This window comes from Ixodes scapularis, unplaced genomic scaffold (assembly GCF_016920785.2).
Source record: "Ixodes scapularis isolate PalLabHiFi unplaced genomic scaffold, ASM1692078v2 PGA_scaffold3__209_contigs__length_174095766, whole genome shotgun sequence".
NCBI lineage: Eukaryota > Metazoa > Arthropoda > Arachnida > Ixodida > Ixodidae > Ixodes > Ixodes scapularis.
In genome coordinates, this window is record NW_024609868.1 from 92,696,700 (window position 1) to 92,713,586 (window position 16,887).

Consider the following 16,887-nt stretch of genomic DNA (forward strand, 5'->3'; position numbering starts at 1 on the left):
ACTGGTCTTTTGAGGATGATGTAGGGCGCAAGTTTCCGACCATCGGCTGTGATGCACAGCATAACAGTCGCCCTTTGCTTCTCCTAGCCAGTCATACGCACTTTTACTTCTCGGGCGCCTACTTCGTTCACGGTGCACGTCCTTGGCATGTCGATGTACACAGGGGTCTCATCGGCATTGCCGATCTGCCCGAGTCCGTAGCAAGATTCACGACGCAGCTTCATCACATAACGTTGGAAGTTGACAAGCTTGTCCTCGAAGTCCACGGTAGCTTCTGGCAGATAGTGGTGCAAGGTCTCGAAGAGAAACTGTTCCTCTTCATCATCCACTCCACCCAGCCCCGGCTTGCGCGTAACGCCGCACTCCAAACTGGCGCGTAACGCCGCACTCCAAACTGTTCAGCAGCGACGTGATTTCCGTTGTCTTCCACGTAAGAAATAACAGTTCTCTTGAAGTTGTATTTCAATTTTTTCATTTCAAGTTTCACCACATTAGCTAGGTGGCACCACGAACTGCCACAGATCTGTCTTAGCCAGGTGGCGCTACTGTCCACCCATCGGGCCCGTGCTTGCAGGCCCGATGTTGTTTGACCATGAATAAACGAGTACTGTAAAACCCTTTATTTTCGCAGCCCCTATTTTTCGCGAAACGGTCACAGATGACATAATCGCGACCACTAAATTTCGCTAACTCCAGACGCCTGGATTGAAAATCTTAAGAACCAAAATTTTCGCGCGCCCTTAAATTTCGCGAATTCTTCAATTCGTGAAATTCGCGAAAATTGAGGGCTCGCGAACATTAAGGGTTTTACAGTATGTGTTTCAGTGATGTGATTGGCCTAAGCCATTTTGGCGCACGTTTCGGAGCAACCAAAACAGTGTTTCGGAGCAGCAAATGTGGCCTTTGGAGCAACCAAAACAGTGTTTTGGAGCAGCAAAAGCGGCTTTTGGAGCAGCCAAGACAGTGTTTCCGAGCAGCAAAAGTGGATTTTGGAGCAGATATTCTTAGGACAATAAAAATATTTGTTTCAAGTGCTTTACAAACGAAGGGCACTTTGTGTTGTGTTCCGATGTGACGTGTTGTGACGGAACTCACTGCTTCTGTTTTTACTGCTCAGACATCCCACAAGTGTACAGTGCTGTAGGCATTGCCAAGCAATTTCGAAAAACCACTTGCCACCGTTTTACCCGTTCCCGACGCGCCAGAATTTCGTCAAAAGTAAGAAAACGTAAAACAATGAATTGCAAGCGTCCCAGCTGGTGCCTCAGTCACGCAATCATGTTCGCATGCGCCTGAGGCCAACTTCGGCAGGCTTGCTGTTGGGCATGCTTCGTCGCGCGAACGCAGACAGTAGAGAGTTTTAGTAGATCGTTCCCATGACTCCGATAACGATACCCGATACTCCGCCACCGCCTCCCTTGCGCCTGCATAGTATCGTTATCGGGGCTATCGGGGGTATCGGAACGATCTACTAAAACTCTCTAATGTCTGTCCAATCGAATCCGAAATCATACCCCTCAGCTCCGTCGTTAACTTATCTTCAAAATTGTACACAAAATGTAACTTTCGAGCACGCGACAAAAACAGTCCCTTGGCGCGTGCGTGCCAGGCGGGCAAACAAGGTACAAGCTAAAAACAAAAAATAAAGAACCTGAGTGCATCGATGCAAGACATTGCGAGCCAGCTTTAAAAAGTTCTTGGAGTGCTTTGTGCAACGACTGAACTCGAGACAAACAAGCACGCTGTGCTGGTTCAGCGTGCAGACATTGCCTTTTGTGCTTTAGCTCACTTCTCTTCACCAACTTTCTTTCACGACAGATTTTTCACGTATCGATTTCCCTCTCGAAAGAAGGCCCGTCGAGAGGAATCTAGATAATCAATACTTTGACAGAGCAGTCTTTGAATTAAAGATGAATATCTGTAGTAACGTATGATTTAAACAGGAACAGGAATGTTGATGAACATGCGGCGGTACTTAGGTTGATTTTACAAAGTACCATATCTGCAGTGATGTGGGGACGGCAACATTCGACGTCGCCCGACCACGGTGACTGAAAGGCACTGACCAAATATAGTTTTCCCACGGCCGTTGCCTCAGCTCACAAAGTAACTCCTGCCGCGCAAACACGTGGTTTGGTTTCACAGCATGACGGCATCACTGGTACCCGGCACGCTAGCGTGCGAGACGCCGGGAAAACCATGCAAGACCCGGTGGACAATTGACGCACAGTACCTTGTGTCAGGCGGCCGCTTGCCCCACATAACACACGCCTGCTCAATTACAGTACTCAGTTTAGTTTCGGTTTCGAAATGCGACCTAAATTGCTCCTTTGGCGCAGGCTTGGCGCAAATTACATATATTTTGGCGAAATGTAGCAGGATGTAGCAGGGTTAGTCCCTTGGCGCAGTTTGGCGCAATTGGCGCAGCAATCACATCACTGGTGTTTGGACCTTGACCCTACCTGACGTGTCGTCTCTTCCAGGGCATTCCCACCCTTGGGCCGCCGGTGCTGGCCTCCCCACTTCGGCATGCGAGACCTCGGCTTTCCAGCAGGCCGCCTCGACCCTGCTTCATTTCCTTCTTATTTTTGTTGGGCTCTTCGAATCACAACAAACTTCATTGTGTATAAAGTTCTCTTCGCACTTATGATGGACGACTTCCGCAAACCACGTGCACACAATGAACGGAATACAATCGCGAGGCCAACGCTGACGAATATGCTTAACAGGCTAAACTACTGACTGCAAGAAGCGCAGAGACCAAACAAAACAGCTTCGATGGAGGGCATGGCAATGCACCCCCTTTCGCAACCTGCATGGATGCGAAAGTGGAAAATGGCGGTATGTGCTGCCATCTATTTACTGACATTGAAACCAAGCGCCAGCAGATGTTTGCGGCTCAGGCGCTCGGCGATACCGGCGTCTCCGATCTCAAATTTCTTGTTGGGAGGGGGATGCTTACATTTGCATGCAAACTTTTTTTTTTCAGGTGTTTATGTCTGAAAACGTGTGTGTGTGTGGGGGGTGCTTAGAATCACGAAAATATGTTAATACACACAAGTTCTAAATCTTCATATGGTAGCATGTTCTCAAAAATAAAAGGTGAATCTCTACTTTTTAAGAATTTTTAACACATCTTCACCCTTAAAAACACTCGGAAATGCGTAACGAAACATATTGGTTAATCTAGAATATATTGACTAACTAAAAACTTAATTTGCAGTCTCGTTTCAAACCTTTTTTTGTGTTTTTCACCTCTTGGGGCTTTTTCTCAATAAAATGCAACGTGTCAAAAAAAAAAAAAAGTTATTGCTAAAATGTTCTGTGGAAGGTACATTTACATCCTGAATAACAAATACAATTCTTTTAGAACAAATCTGAGCAGGTTCAGTTTAGGCCTGGATTGTATGGCATGTAAAAGAAAAGCAAGTCAAGATATAGAAAGACACCAAGGACACATGCATTCCTATGACCATCTCTAGATACAGGATGTTTCAGTTAACTTGTGCTAAGACTTCAGAGAACAAGTGTCAAAGGAATGCAGTATTGTTCAGTCGTATTGAGCGAGTCAAGATATCTTTGCGATGCACAAAACTCGATTAGCTAATGTTTTGTTAATACTAATTTGTGCACAAACCCAATACACAAGTTGTAGAGTGTTGTAAGTCACGTAGCATTGTGGCATTTCCATTGAAGTAACTTTTGTGTAGAGTTTTTCTAGCTTTAAAGAAAGCGCAAGACTTTGAAAAATACCCCGCAACTACCAGCTAGCGAAGTGAGACATCAGTGCCCTTATGGTCACGTGGAACTTTTAAATATTGCGCGGTTTCTTTAGAGCTTGAAAATATTACACACGAAGGCTGTCTTGATGCATGGAAATGACATAGTGGGAGTTTTCTCGACAGTCTACAACTTTTGTATTGGGGGGTTTATGCAAATTAATATTGAAAAAGTTGGCTAATTAATTTGTGTTAATTAGCCAGTTCGGCCCATTGCAAATCAATATCTTGACCTGTTCAACACAACAAGTGTGAACAATACTACACTGGTTTGACATGCAGAGTGCATTTAAAAGCACAAGTATGCTGAAACTAAAACAAATTACAGGAGTACACTTAAGACAACCTACGTATAGAAATGCACTGCATGTAGGAATGCTTTTTGCATTCCTACATGTGAGCAGTCTTAAGTGTACCCTCTCTCCCCCAAAGAGGGGGGAGAAAGGGTACACTAGGTCCGACATGTGACCCAAGAGAGGAGGGGGGGGGAGAGGGGCTGCCAAGCGCATGCCGCTCTTCTTAGTTGCTCGCTCACCGGCACCCTCGCTTTTAATGTGAAATAATTGCTCATTTCTTGCAGTCACAATTAATGCCGGCGGCGCTCCATACAACCATTAAAGCTTTCGCATTAAAAAAAAAATTTGAACAGGCTCGATTGTGTAGACAAAGGCCAAGGAGCACAGAATTTATCCTACACAGTGTGTCGTTCATGCTAGACTTTAAATATATTTTTCTATTATCTACTTTCTGATTTATTTTACTATATCACTATATTTTCTATTTATTAATTTGATTAGTGTTGTGCGAATATTCGAATAGTACTTAGTACTTTTGAATAGTATGCTATTTGTTATTCGCTCAGAGATGAACTGTGATATTCGTACTCAGTCTTAATTACAGTAGATCAGAGCAAAATATAGAAAGTTTGAGCATTTATTGGGAAGAATACGAGGCAAATGAGGAGGCGCCATTGGCTGAAAGCAGGCTGTGCATGTTCCAGGGCAAGTTCACAAATTAGGATGTGGCCAACCGAAAGCTGCGGATAATACCCTGGCGGCAGTCGCCAGAAACAAAAATTAGGAAGTGCGTCGGAGTAACTCTCGGTGACTGAAAATATAGTGCAAGTGACGCTTCGATCATGGCACATAATCCGTACACCAAACGCCGAGCGTCTGCTGTCTTAGCAAAACATAGTTTGAGCGGCACATTTATTGCTTTTATCTTTTTGCATGACCATAATCCAAACATAACATGCACCATATTTTCAACCATGGAGAGTTAAAACATTTACCTCTTACGGCCTCATTAAAAGTGTTTCTAACTACCTCTGCTAGGGGATTATTTTCGGCTTCTAGTTTGTCAAGAGAGCGTGTTCAGCCCTCCATCTGCATCTGGTGCATGCCCTGGCTCTGCCCACTCCCCTCACTGACCAGACTCTGCCTATACGGCTCTGCAACGGGCGAGACCCGCTGAGTGCACTTCTCACCGAACACCTCTGCACCGTGGGGAAGCAATAACCGCAGTGCACGCAAGTGTTGCTTCCCTACAGTGCACAGGCGCTCAGTGAAAAGCGCACTCAATGGGAATAACCAACCACAATTATGCATATGGCTTACGCAGCGAAGTCTTGAAAACCAGCATTCGAAATTCACTTTTTTAAATCTTTTTGCCAAATTTGAAATTGGAACAACACTTATGTATAGCAAACAAATTTCCTCTTGATTGGGATAGCCACAATGAATTTGACATTTGCAAGCCACAATTTATAAAAAAAGTTACCTGGTGTATTCAAACTAACCAAGCTTGAAGTGGGCAAGTGGAAGGTTAGGAACAATCTTTGCGAGTTAAGCTAATTTTTATTTAACCATAGTGCACGGTAGTCAAGGGCTTGGAGAAACTATTCTTTATTAGATTAAAAAATATTAGGTCAAAACCGCTATCCACTTTGAACTCAAAAAGCACTATTCACATTAGTGCCTACATTTTTTTTTTTTTTTTGTCACAATTTTTTCGCATTTATACTTTGCTACTGCCGGCGGCATTTTTGCATTTAAATAAAACCACTGACCTATCCATACGAGCTGCACTAGTAGCTCAGTGGCTGCAGCATCCGACTGCCACTGCACCGACCCAGGTTCGAGCCCCGCCAGTGGTTCGAACTTTGTACATAATATGTATATATATATATAACCACAACGTCTGTAAAGTTTCAAGAGTGCAGCTCGATACAACGCTCATTCATTACAATTTTTTCATAGCGAACGCTGAATAAAACACGTGTTAAGATATGATGAGATGCATGCAAACAACTTTGAAAGTGCTGCTCCTGGCAGCCCAGTGGTAAAGCTGTCACAGGCAACTCACAGAAGTCCCTTAAGCAACATGGCCTGCTTCTCTTGCATTCCATCCCAGCACTCCATGCCATGCTCATAAAGGTCCAGATACTCCTCGGGAGGATGGTAGAAGCCAAGGGGTAATATGTATCGCAGGTCAGATACGGGTTTACTGCAAACAAGTTAATTGTCACGAGTCTCAAAAGACTGACAATAAACAGGGAAAAAGATGGCGACAATCAATTCACTGAATGCCCTTTAAGTCTGCAATGGATGTGCCATTCTCAAAAAGTAAATTAATTGAAGCAGTACTCACATGACCATTATTGTAATGAACATGCACATGCATTTCTACATTCCTTAGTGTTTTTAATGCGTTCCAAGATAAGAGGATAAGAAGGCCAAGCAGATGCACATGCTTGAACATGCCCACAGCTCCCTGGACTATGCATCAGAAGCTGTTACATGACTGAAGAAAAATACAGCAGTGAAATAGTCTATGAAAACTTTTTTTTTGCCCATTTGGAAGCATAGCTTAGACCCTGCAAAAACCTTCAATTTCAGTCATGGTCTCAATGAATCATGAGTGAAGACAATGCCTGTTGCACAACAATGACAGTCTCATCTAGTCTGGGCAAAATCCAGACTATCCGAGATTATTAGAATCCAAGAATTGAACGGGCTAGCCTGAACCCATCAGACAAGACCAGGAACTGTCCACTTGCTAGCGTGAACCCATCAGACAAGGCCAGGGAACTGTTCACTTGCTAAGTGTAGGCATACGCTACGCCATTAGTGCCTGAAATTAAACTATCATATTTGAATTGGGGGACCACAATTGTGCACAATTTATCTACAACCACCACATAGTGTTTGAACGCCACTTTTGAATTTTTACTCTTGTAATGCTGTTAAATTTATTTACCCTCTATGGAACCCATCATCTCTAACAGGTTCAGGTAAATAAAGTGTAACAAATGTAATGAAGGTTTTGTTTACCTTCCAAGTACATAGATTCCAGCTAGGAGGCATACAAAGGTACAAGAGACATGGTCATCATTTGATATGGTTGAAATAACCTGTTTAAAAAACGTTTCATTCCACGTCTTTAGTAAAAGCACATAGAATGTGCATGTGTATCAAAGGCATGCAAATCATACGAGAGTGAGCCTAATTCCTTCTTTACTCCATTGAGAGTGTGCACTTATAAATATTTCTTTAGTGATGTGACAAATATTGCGTCTGTTACAAAGACATTGCGAGATCTTAAAATGATCTTTGCGCATTCCTAGAGAAGCTATCAGTTTGCTCTCATGCTAAAATATTTTTCTACACAGTTTTCCTAATCTGTCTAGTGCTATTTTTTTTTATCAGCATTTATTTGTTTACCTATTCTACTACAAATACATGGTTACAAGTATGCATTCCCACCAAAGTCATACACTTGACCTGAATTCTATGTAGATAAAATACCTGCCAACCGGCCAACTAAAATCCAGAACTGGAATGATGCAATGCTTCTCGAATTAAAACCCTCGGTAACAATTCACAGAAGTGTATAATGTCATTGGCTATGTAAAACGATGATAAAATTGCAGTTTTGTGCCTCAATTATCTCACTGTTGCATACACCAAGACCCGGATCTGAAACTACGCCGCTGCTATGGCACTACTGTCGCACGGAGCATGCGGCGATGCTCCAGGTTACGCGAGTCTGGTTTCTATGCACGTGCAGTGCCCACACCCGGTCTGTGCAAGTGCCAGCTTGTTAGTAAACAGTGCATTGGTGTATATTCAGACATTTTACGATTTTGCTTGAGCACCAATTAGACTCTTTGCTAAAAGCATTTCAAAGCATAAATGACCTCGCATTTCTCGAGCCATAGCAGAACACAAGAAATTTAGGCAAACCACACGTGCAGTTCCAAGTACATAGCTCGACACTAAAAAAAAATGGCTGGAACTCGACTAGTGTGCAGTCACTGAAGCTACAAATGAGCTTAAAGATCAGACAAAACTTGTGTTGAGAAAGCATTGCATCATACGTGTACCAGAAGCATGTTTCAGAGTTAGTGCTCGCACTTTCCAAAATGCTTCAGAGGTTACCCGTTGAGGACTTGAAGTCAGATGGGCTTCGAGTCCTCAACCTAGAATAGCCTCATCAGCACGCTGATAAAGTTCTGATCCTGTGTGTCAACCACCAATACCTTGCATGTGTTGTGTACAATAGAAAATAGCGTGCCTGAACCTGTCCCCATAGGTTGGGAGCCACCCTAAGGAAACAGAAAATTTGTGCACTTTAGCACGAAGGGTGTGTCCTGTAAGCATTATTTATCTACAACTAAATTTCAAGATTACTGCATTGTCTGTTCTGGACTATGATGATCCAAATCGTATTAAAGATAAAGACATACCCTTGAACAGATGCCTCGACAGCACATCGAGCTTTGGGAAGTCCACGTCCAAATCCCCTGAAATTCCTGAAGCCAATTCTTTGTGGGTTGTGCACACAAAAAGAAGGCTGATAACCCTTGCTGCCATTGCAGCCATGGGTGCTCTTGAATCCATTCACTGCCAAAGGTTTTACAGGAGCATTTTTGTAAAAGTTCACTTCCAAAAACTCCAGAGAACTGTTTCTGGAGTACTCAACATCCACATCCTGCACATAGCGGCTTTTAGAGCGGTTGACTTTCAGAGCTTCCCCAGAGGTGTTCTTGGAGTAGTTAACTTTCAAATCTTCCACAGAGTCATCCTTGGGGTATTCGACTTTTGAAGGTTCCACAAAAGTGGAACCTCCAAAAGTGGTGGTGCTTCTCGAGAAGTACTCAACTTTTAAAGGCTCCACAGAGATGTCTCCAGACCAGCCCTTAGACCAGCTGATGCCTAAATTCTCTGCAGAAGCAGTTTCGGGGCAGTTGACCACCAAAGTTTCCACAGGTGTGCTCTTTGAACAGCTGAGTTCTGAAAGCCCAACACTGACAGAACAGACATCTTGCAAAAGTTTAGCAGAGGGAGCATCTTTGGAGCAGTCCTCTTCCAAGACTGGTATAGAGGTATTCTTGAGGATGTTGATTTCCAGAAGTTCCATGGAAGTATTTTCAGAGCAGCTGACTACCAAGTGTCCAACACCTTCGGAACAGTCATTTTCTAGAAATTCAGCAGAGACATCTTTGGAGCAGTCGTCTCCCAAAACTGGTAGAGGGGCGCTCTCGGGGATATTGACTTTCAGAGGTTCCACGGAAGCATTTTTAGAGCAACTGACTTCCAAACATCCGACGCCTTCGAAATAGTCATCTTCCAAAGCTTCGGCAGAGGCATCTTTCCGTTTGGAAGATTTTTTGGAAGAGGTGCAGTCCTCTTCCAAAACTGGTGCAGAAATATTCTTTGGAATGTTGGCTTCCAGGAGTTCCAGAAAGGTATTTTCAGAGCAGCTGACCTCTAAAAATGTTAAAACAGTAAACTGCTTTAAGCTGGAGCAACCCTGCTGGAAAGTAAGGGCCAAGGGAACAACAAATGTTCCAGTGTCTTGAGAGAAACATTGCAAGCCAATGGGATAGCTTGATCCAGGTGCAATTATAATCTGGAAGGAAAATAATGCAACCAAAACATTACCAGCCTGCTATTGCTCGCAAGACTCTGCTATCACAACCACTGCAGCAAAGAGTATGTATACACATACTCTGTCTTACCTTAGCTTCAAAACAGCCTGATAAATTTAATACAGTAAAACTTTCTTTTCGAGTGCTCCTCAATTCTTACGAGTCTGGCTATTCCAAATAAATTTACGGGTGCACATATTAAAATCTGAGGTTAACCCCCTCACGGCAATTTTTTTTTTCTTTTTCTTCTGAATATTTACCCAGAATTTTTTTTTTTTAAGGGATAGCATTAAGAATAAGTCAATGCATAGCGTTTTTAAAACCATCTAACAGGAGCATGTGAGGTGCTTACAAGCTGTCAAGATTGAGAAAGCATATAATGCAAATATTAATAGCAAAAAGTTGTCGCCTTTCTTCCATTCAGTTTCATCTTCGCGCGTCCGCTTCCCGTGAACATTCGGGCGGTCTTAGATTTTGAATCGAAGGTACTTTGCAGAGCGTCTACACTTAATGACGAGTTTTCATTCTCCCTTTATATTACACAAAATTTCATAACTATGCACCAAATAGTTACGTTGATATAAAATATTTTCCAACACATTGTAAGTCAGTAACAAAGTAAAGGAGTACAATGTCTGAATGCAGTTTTCTCAGTTCCGCTTTTTGCTGCAAATTTCATATGAAGGAATATTTTGTTCGAAGGTAAAATTAATCCAATACCACAGACAAGATGTTTTCGAATTGAAATTTACTGGGGAATTGGGCTATCTACTTTATTTGGTTTAAAGTTAAAGTCCTCATTGAGAAAAAAACCATGTTTTCAAAAATTGACACATAAGAGAGATGCATCTCATATTTTGAGGTAAACACTCTTCTTGAAATATTTACATTTGAGTTATAAAAACTAGATAGCCCGAAGTCCCACATTCCCCACTTTATATCCAAGCAGTTAAAATTATGCTTAATGGCTTCATTTGGATATCATAGATTTCTTAATTAACGAAGAGTGACACATCTTGTTATGCAGGTATGTAAAATTGTACTAGAGAGCTGAAAGTTTGCACAGTACACCTGCATCTGAAATTAAATCTCCCCTGCAAATTTCATTCCGATCACTTCAGTAGTTCAACCTCTAGCCAGTGTACCCCCTTAAGCATTGAAAGTCTGAATTGGAAGGGCCAGATCTCCCCTTTCCAAAGTCCACAGGAGCAGCCGACACACGAGGTGTGGGAACTTTCCAATGTATCATTGCCGCTGTATACATGATACGGCGGCGACTATACGTACATAGGCTTCCGGGTCACCGTACGTGTACGGTGACGACCGTCAAAAGGTTAACAGTCAAAAGGTTAACAGACGCTTGGGGACACAAGCTTTTGTTTGTCTGTAAAGCCCATGTATACAAAGATAGAGACAGAGCATAAGACCTATTTTAAAATAGAGCTTTATATAAATCAAATATGGGTTCAGAGACATTGTGTCTTGTTCCATCCTTTTATATGTTTATTTTTCTTGCCTGTCTCAGGCTAAATTATGTAAAGAATATGTTTGTTCGTATACGAGCTCAAGTGTTACTAAAAACTGAATTTAATGGGTTTTTTATGACAAGTTTCTAATTGGAACCACATGTCTATTTTCACAAATTTAAAAGTTAACAAATTTTACTGAATTAACTGACTGATCATTACGATTAGCTCTCTATACTATGCCCCAATAGCCGTCTCAGTCGCCTGTAAGAACCACAGAAGTGTAACTTTCATTTTTTTTTTTAACAAGTTTTGTTTTATAAAAAGCACCCTCTATACTCCACTATATGAACACAATTTTCAAAGACTCACTGGGTAAACAGATGCATTTTTTGTTCCGTTATTCTGGAGACTCACCTTAGACAATTTTTTGGGGAACAAAGGTGTTTATATTAGTGAGACATTGCTGTATGTCTGTGTTAAGAGTGGGACCTTTGCTAAGAGTGGAGACTTGGCCAAACCAGCTACTCAAAAAACACAAAAAATATTGAACTGCACAGTTTTGAAACTCCTCTAAACCAATGGAGGCCCTTAGAGTACAAATTGTGCAGGCAGATGAGTATGATTCCCCTTCATTATGCTCTTAATTCTACACAACTGTGAACATAGACAAATTGAGCAAAAGTGAAATGCGAGACAATGAAAGATGATGATCATGTCATTATTGTTTAGGAGATCAGTGGCCACCACGAAACTGGTAGCCAAGCGTGTTAGCACACTGAAAAATAAACCATAGATGCACTAACTACTGATGATGCATTGTAGGCAAAAGGTTTCAGTTAATGAATTTGTGTTGTTCTGTTATGTAAAGTCAAATCCTTACTTCAGTTATGACCTTAGTTCTGGACTATTTTTGCAGGAACAGAAGTATAAAGCGCTGAAAACAAAAGGACCAAGACGAAGTAAGACTATGCAAGGCGGGCTTATACTTTGCTTACAGGTGTCATGCAGCACTGTGTACATTGGCGAGACGAGCATATGCATGAATGACCATGCATGCATGCGAGCTAGCTCTTCTGGCCATCTTGCCAATCACTGTAGTAGATGCATGTGATTGCTATTGTTGCATGATATTAGGATTCTAGCCCGATACAAAAACAAAAAAAGCAGAGAATTCACGAATTCGAGACAAATGAACATATCGTGTAAACAAAACATCAATCACCCTAAAAAAAAAAAAAAAGTTTAATTATATTAAAAAGGTTTTACACAGAAAAAAAAAAAAACACCTGTGTTGTCTTGCTTTGTATTGGTCCTCCCGGTGCTTTATCTTTTTTTAAGCTGTGAACGAACTAGGTCAATCAACCACTTTGCTGCAGGAACAGAAGGCTATATTTTGAATTCACTTACCTCTTTGTCTCCCGCAGCGAGATCAGTAGGGTCGCTAAAAGCAACCAGCGGCCCAGGATAGAGCAATGCACATTCCAGGAGCAACACGTAAGGTGTCGATCCACTGGAGACACGGATGAACACTTTGAACCGCAGCTCCTGGTTCTGCTGGACCAGCAAACTGATGCCCGTTCGATCCCGTGTCTCCGAACAGGACACGGTGATGTTCTTACCCCGTGCAAGTCTGTCCCTGTAATAGCATTTGTAAGACCATAAAAATAAATTAAAAGATGATGCATTAATGATGTCTCATTAATATAGACACCTCCGTTTCCCCCAAAGATCGACCATATTGTGAATTTTCTGTAACAATACAAAAAGGCAGGCATTTACTCAGTTTATCTCCAAAAAATGCTGTTTACAAGGCAGTGTATCCATATTAATGTGGCCCTATTAATTAGACATGGCTTTATATACAAACTGTGCGAATATGCATTCTGTGTAATTTGGATCTAAAGCATAGTATTAAGGTGTTTACATTCCTTGGAAGGCTCATGACTTACTTCCGAGTAGGTTGCTCATGCAGTATACATCTAAGGGCTTTACAGTCTTTTGAGAACAGAGTGCTACAAGGTTACTTTCCACGAGGGGACACTAACAATATATGTGCATGCCCCTCCAGAAAGCAGACATCACCATTCACAAATTCAAGCTCAAAAGAAATTTGCAGAACTAAAAAATCCCCGCATAATCCCAAGACAGCTAGTAGGAAATCGCCTCTTGCCGGTACATTCATGAGCATGCATTGTTGGGTTAAGCTAAATGTAAGCAGAGCACTCCACAGATTGGTCTATACCTTTTCTCTGTGAAGCAGAGGGCATGCAGACCTTGTTCATAAAGAGTGAAATAATTATTCATGAGATAGACCTGTATTTATTAAAAACGTATGCCTCACATTTTATTCGAGCAATGTCAGACACAAATGTTTTGATCAATTGTAAAATACATAGCAAGCACCCACTCAATATTTGGAGATAATCGTGGCAAATTGTGGATGGAGACTTGGGCCTGCTAGGTCAGAGCGAAATTTCAGAAGGAGCACATGGTCGGATGGTCCCTTCCTGGGTCCGACCACTAAACTCGGAACGGCCATCGTTTCCCAAACCAGTTGAGTATACCAATGCTTAAAAAGCAGAATGTTGGCATTATTTTAGTTGAAAAATAAAGCGCCCTATGACACTAAATGCAGTTATTGCATCAGCGATACTTGCAGTGATGTGATTGGTCAGTCATTTTGAAGCAGCAAAAAGGACATTTGAAGCAAAAAAACACTCACTTAATTTTTCTTTATACCATTGCTAATATATGTTCAAATTCATCTGTTGGCCTGTCCAACTACAAGACAATGTCTCTTTGCCTTCCCACTTGCATGCAACTTTTGTTAGCATCAATTGTACAGCAAGATTGATTCCCTCAAACACAGAACTAGCCATTTTGCTCCGTGCAAAAGCACAACGCACCAAACATATGCTGACAAGGAACAGTATGACATTTCGAAAAAAAAACCCGAGACTGGGACAATAAGGGACGGGGTTTCGAAATGTTTAACCACCACCAGCTCGTTTGTGCCCTTACCTTTTGTTCGCTAACAGTATGAACTGCTGTGAATAGTTATTTTAGGTATGGAAACAAAGGTAAACCAACTAGTATATTCTACAGAAATATTGGACTAGAATAATTTTGACCAACCAAAACTGATATTTCATTCAAGTTTGGGTAATTGCAGTGATGTGATTGGCCTAAGCCGTTTCGGAGCACCTTCTGGAGCAGCCAAAACAGAGTTTTGGAGCAGAAAAACTGGCTTTTGGAGCAGCTAAAACAGTGCTTCGGAGCAACGAAAGTGGCTTTTAAAGCAAATATTCTTAGAAAAAAAAAGATATTAATTTCAAGTGGTGGACAAACGAAGGACACATTGCTCGCCCCAATCAACCAATTATTGTCAAGATAGACCACCTGGGAGTCTCTTTCAATATATAACTGAAATGCCAATGACATAGCACATTTCGCAATGCTTCAGTTAAATGATACGAATATATCGGACCAAACTGCACAAATTAAAATCTATTTGAAACTAACCAGCTTAGCAGTAACTAGAGAGTTTTAGTAGATCGTTTTCAAAGGCCCGCTACCACTCCAGGCGCGCTTCGGAGCATGCATCGAAGGGGGGGTAACGAGAGCTCCCGCTATAAATAGCGTGGGCCGAAAACACGATCTACTAAAACTCTTTATTATCACATCATTATGTTGACTAGTAATATAATAAATGGAAGCAGTCTCCAACTGATGAAACCCGTAACTACTGCCGTGCAATGCGAAATTGTCGCGCGAGCGAAGATGGCTGTTCGATCGAAACCATGCCACTCCGCTCCGTCTCCAACTAATTCCCAAAATTGAATGCAAAATGTAACTGTCCAACATAAGACAAAAAAAAAAAAAAAGAAACAAAAAGTCCAGCGGCATGTGCTTGCCAGGCCGGCAGGCAAGCACGTGCCTGCCGGCCTAACAAGCTAAACACAGAAAAAAAAAGAACCTGAGCACGTCGATGCAAGACATCGCGAGCCAGGGTCAAAACGTTCTTGGGGCGCTTTGTGCAACGACTGAACTCGAGACAAATAAGCACGCTGTGCGGGTTCAGCATGCGGACATTGCCTTCTTTGCTTTATCTCACTTTTTTTCACCAACATCTTTCGCGGCTGATTTTTCACGTACCGGGGTACGTCTCGAAAGAAAGCCTACCGAGAGGAACCTAGGCAATCAATACTTCGACACAGCCGTCTTTGAGCTAAAGGGATGTTTGTAGTAGCGTATTAAACAAGAACAGGATTGTTGATGAACATCCGGCAGTCCTTACGTTTCAGTTTAGAAAGTGCCATAACTGCAGTGACGTGGGGACGGCAACACCCGACGCCGCGTGACCATAGTGGCTGGCAGGCAGGGACCAAATATAGTTTGGCCAAGGCCGTTGCTTTTAGGAGCGAGTGCTTCAGCCCATAAAGTAACCCCCGCCGCGGAAAAACATGGTTTCGTTTCACAGCATGACGGCACGGCTCGTACCCAGCACGCTAGCGTCAGAGCGTCCGCACACGCCCACGTCCATCATCAAAATTATTTTTTTTTTAAAAGACGCCAGACGAGAGACGGCGGGAAAAATCATGCAAGACCGGATGAATGATTGATGCAGGGTACTTTGTGTCGGACGGCTGCTTGCAGCACCTAGCTCATGAGTGCTCAATTACGGTACTCAGTTTAGTTTCGGTTTTCGAAGGCGACCAAAATTGGTCCTTTGGCGCAGGCTTGGCGCAGATTATCCATATTTTGGCAAAATGGAGCAGGATGTAGCAGAGTTATCCCCTTGGCGCAATTGGCGCAGCAATCACATCACTGTAATTGTAATAAAGTAATTAAAAAAAAGTTATCTTTACTTTGGGTGGAACCCCAGCTTTTCCCATGGTTAATGCAAAACATGCCAAAACTTTTTTGGGCTACATTCAGTCCAATAAGTGCAATGCAACAATAGCTATAATAAAAAAGATTTATCCTTCAATAACACACGAGACACCAAATATTCACCTCGAAAATAAACCCGCTTAACTGAAAAATCGCAAATTACGTAAACCAGGGACTCTCAAATATGTGTCTCAAAGACCTCCCTCCCCCCAGCGCTTGCTCGATTTTCAAGCAAGTGCTGGTTTTTTTGCACTGAAAAAGCACTATGCTTCACAGTTTTTAACCAAAAAAACGCTAATAAACATCCGCCAGCGACAGAAATAAAAATTGTTAAAAACAAAAAATACCGGTTTCTAAATGTTTACCTGGCAGTGTTGTACTTGTTTTCACTGAAAAAGTCGTACGCAAACTTCCGTCAAACGTTATCTTGCCCAGAATCATGCACTTTGCCTGTCTTTCTTTTGTGACCTACGTGATCTTGAACTACTGGAAGACAGTAGCTTTGTTCCACTGTTCTCCAAGGTCAGCGGTCCTCCTAGGCCATCAACCTCGAAAATCATTAGTAACCGAAGAGGCCAGTCACAGCCGGTTCTCTTGAGATGAGAACCATCTCAATGCCCTTGTTTTATTAAAGTCAGAACGGGAGAACAGTGATCGCCATTGGTTGGGTGCTGAGAAAGAAAGGAGAAAAACTCTTCCTTTCTCGTCAAAAAATTTCTTTAGAAGTAACATTTGAAGTTCCGCCCCACACGAACCAGATTAATGTCACCAGGATGGGAAGAAAGCGTAAAGCTCCAGATGATTACCCTAGAGT

General features: G+C 42.2%; 1 protein-coding gene across 2 annotated transcripts in view; it reads right to left on the minus strand.

Moving 5' to 3' along the window:
• Positions 1–16,887, minus strand: part of LOC8026816 (putative helicase MOV-10) — a 94,083-nt gene that overhangs the window by 67,377 nt on the left and 9,819 nt on the right. The window contains exons 3-5 of one of the 2 annotated variants that reach the window (XM_042292551.1): positions 12,588–12,816; positions 8,527–9,692; positions 6,144–6,284 (exon numbers count right to left, since the gene is read on the minus strand). In XM_042292551.1, the coding sequence (XP_042148485.1) occupies positions 6,144–6,284; positions 8,527–9,692; positions 12,588–12,816 (1,536 nt within the window). The remainder of the gene's footprint in view (positions 1–6,143; positions 6,285–8,526; positions 9,693–12,587; positions 12,817–16,887) is intronic. The other variant, XM_042292552.1, reaches the window with a different exon arrangement.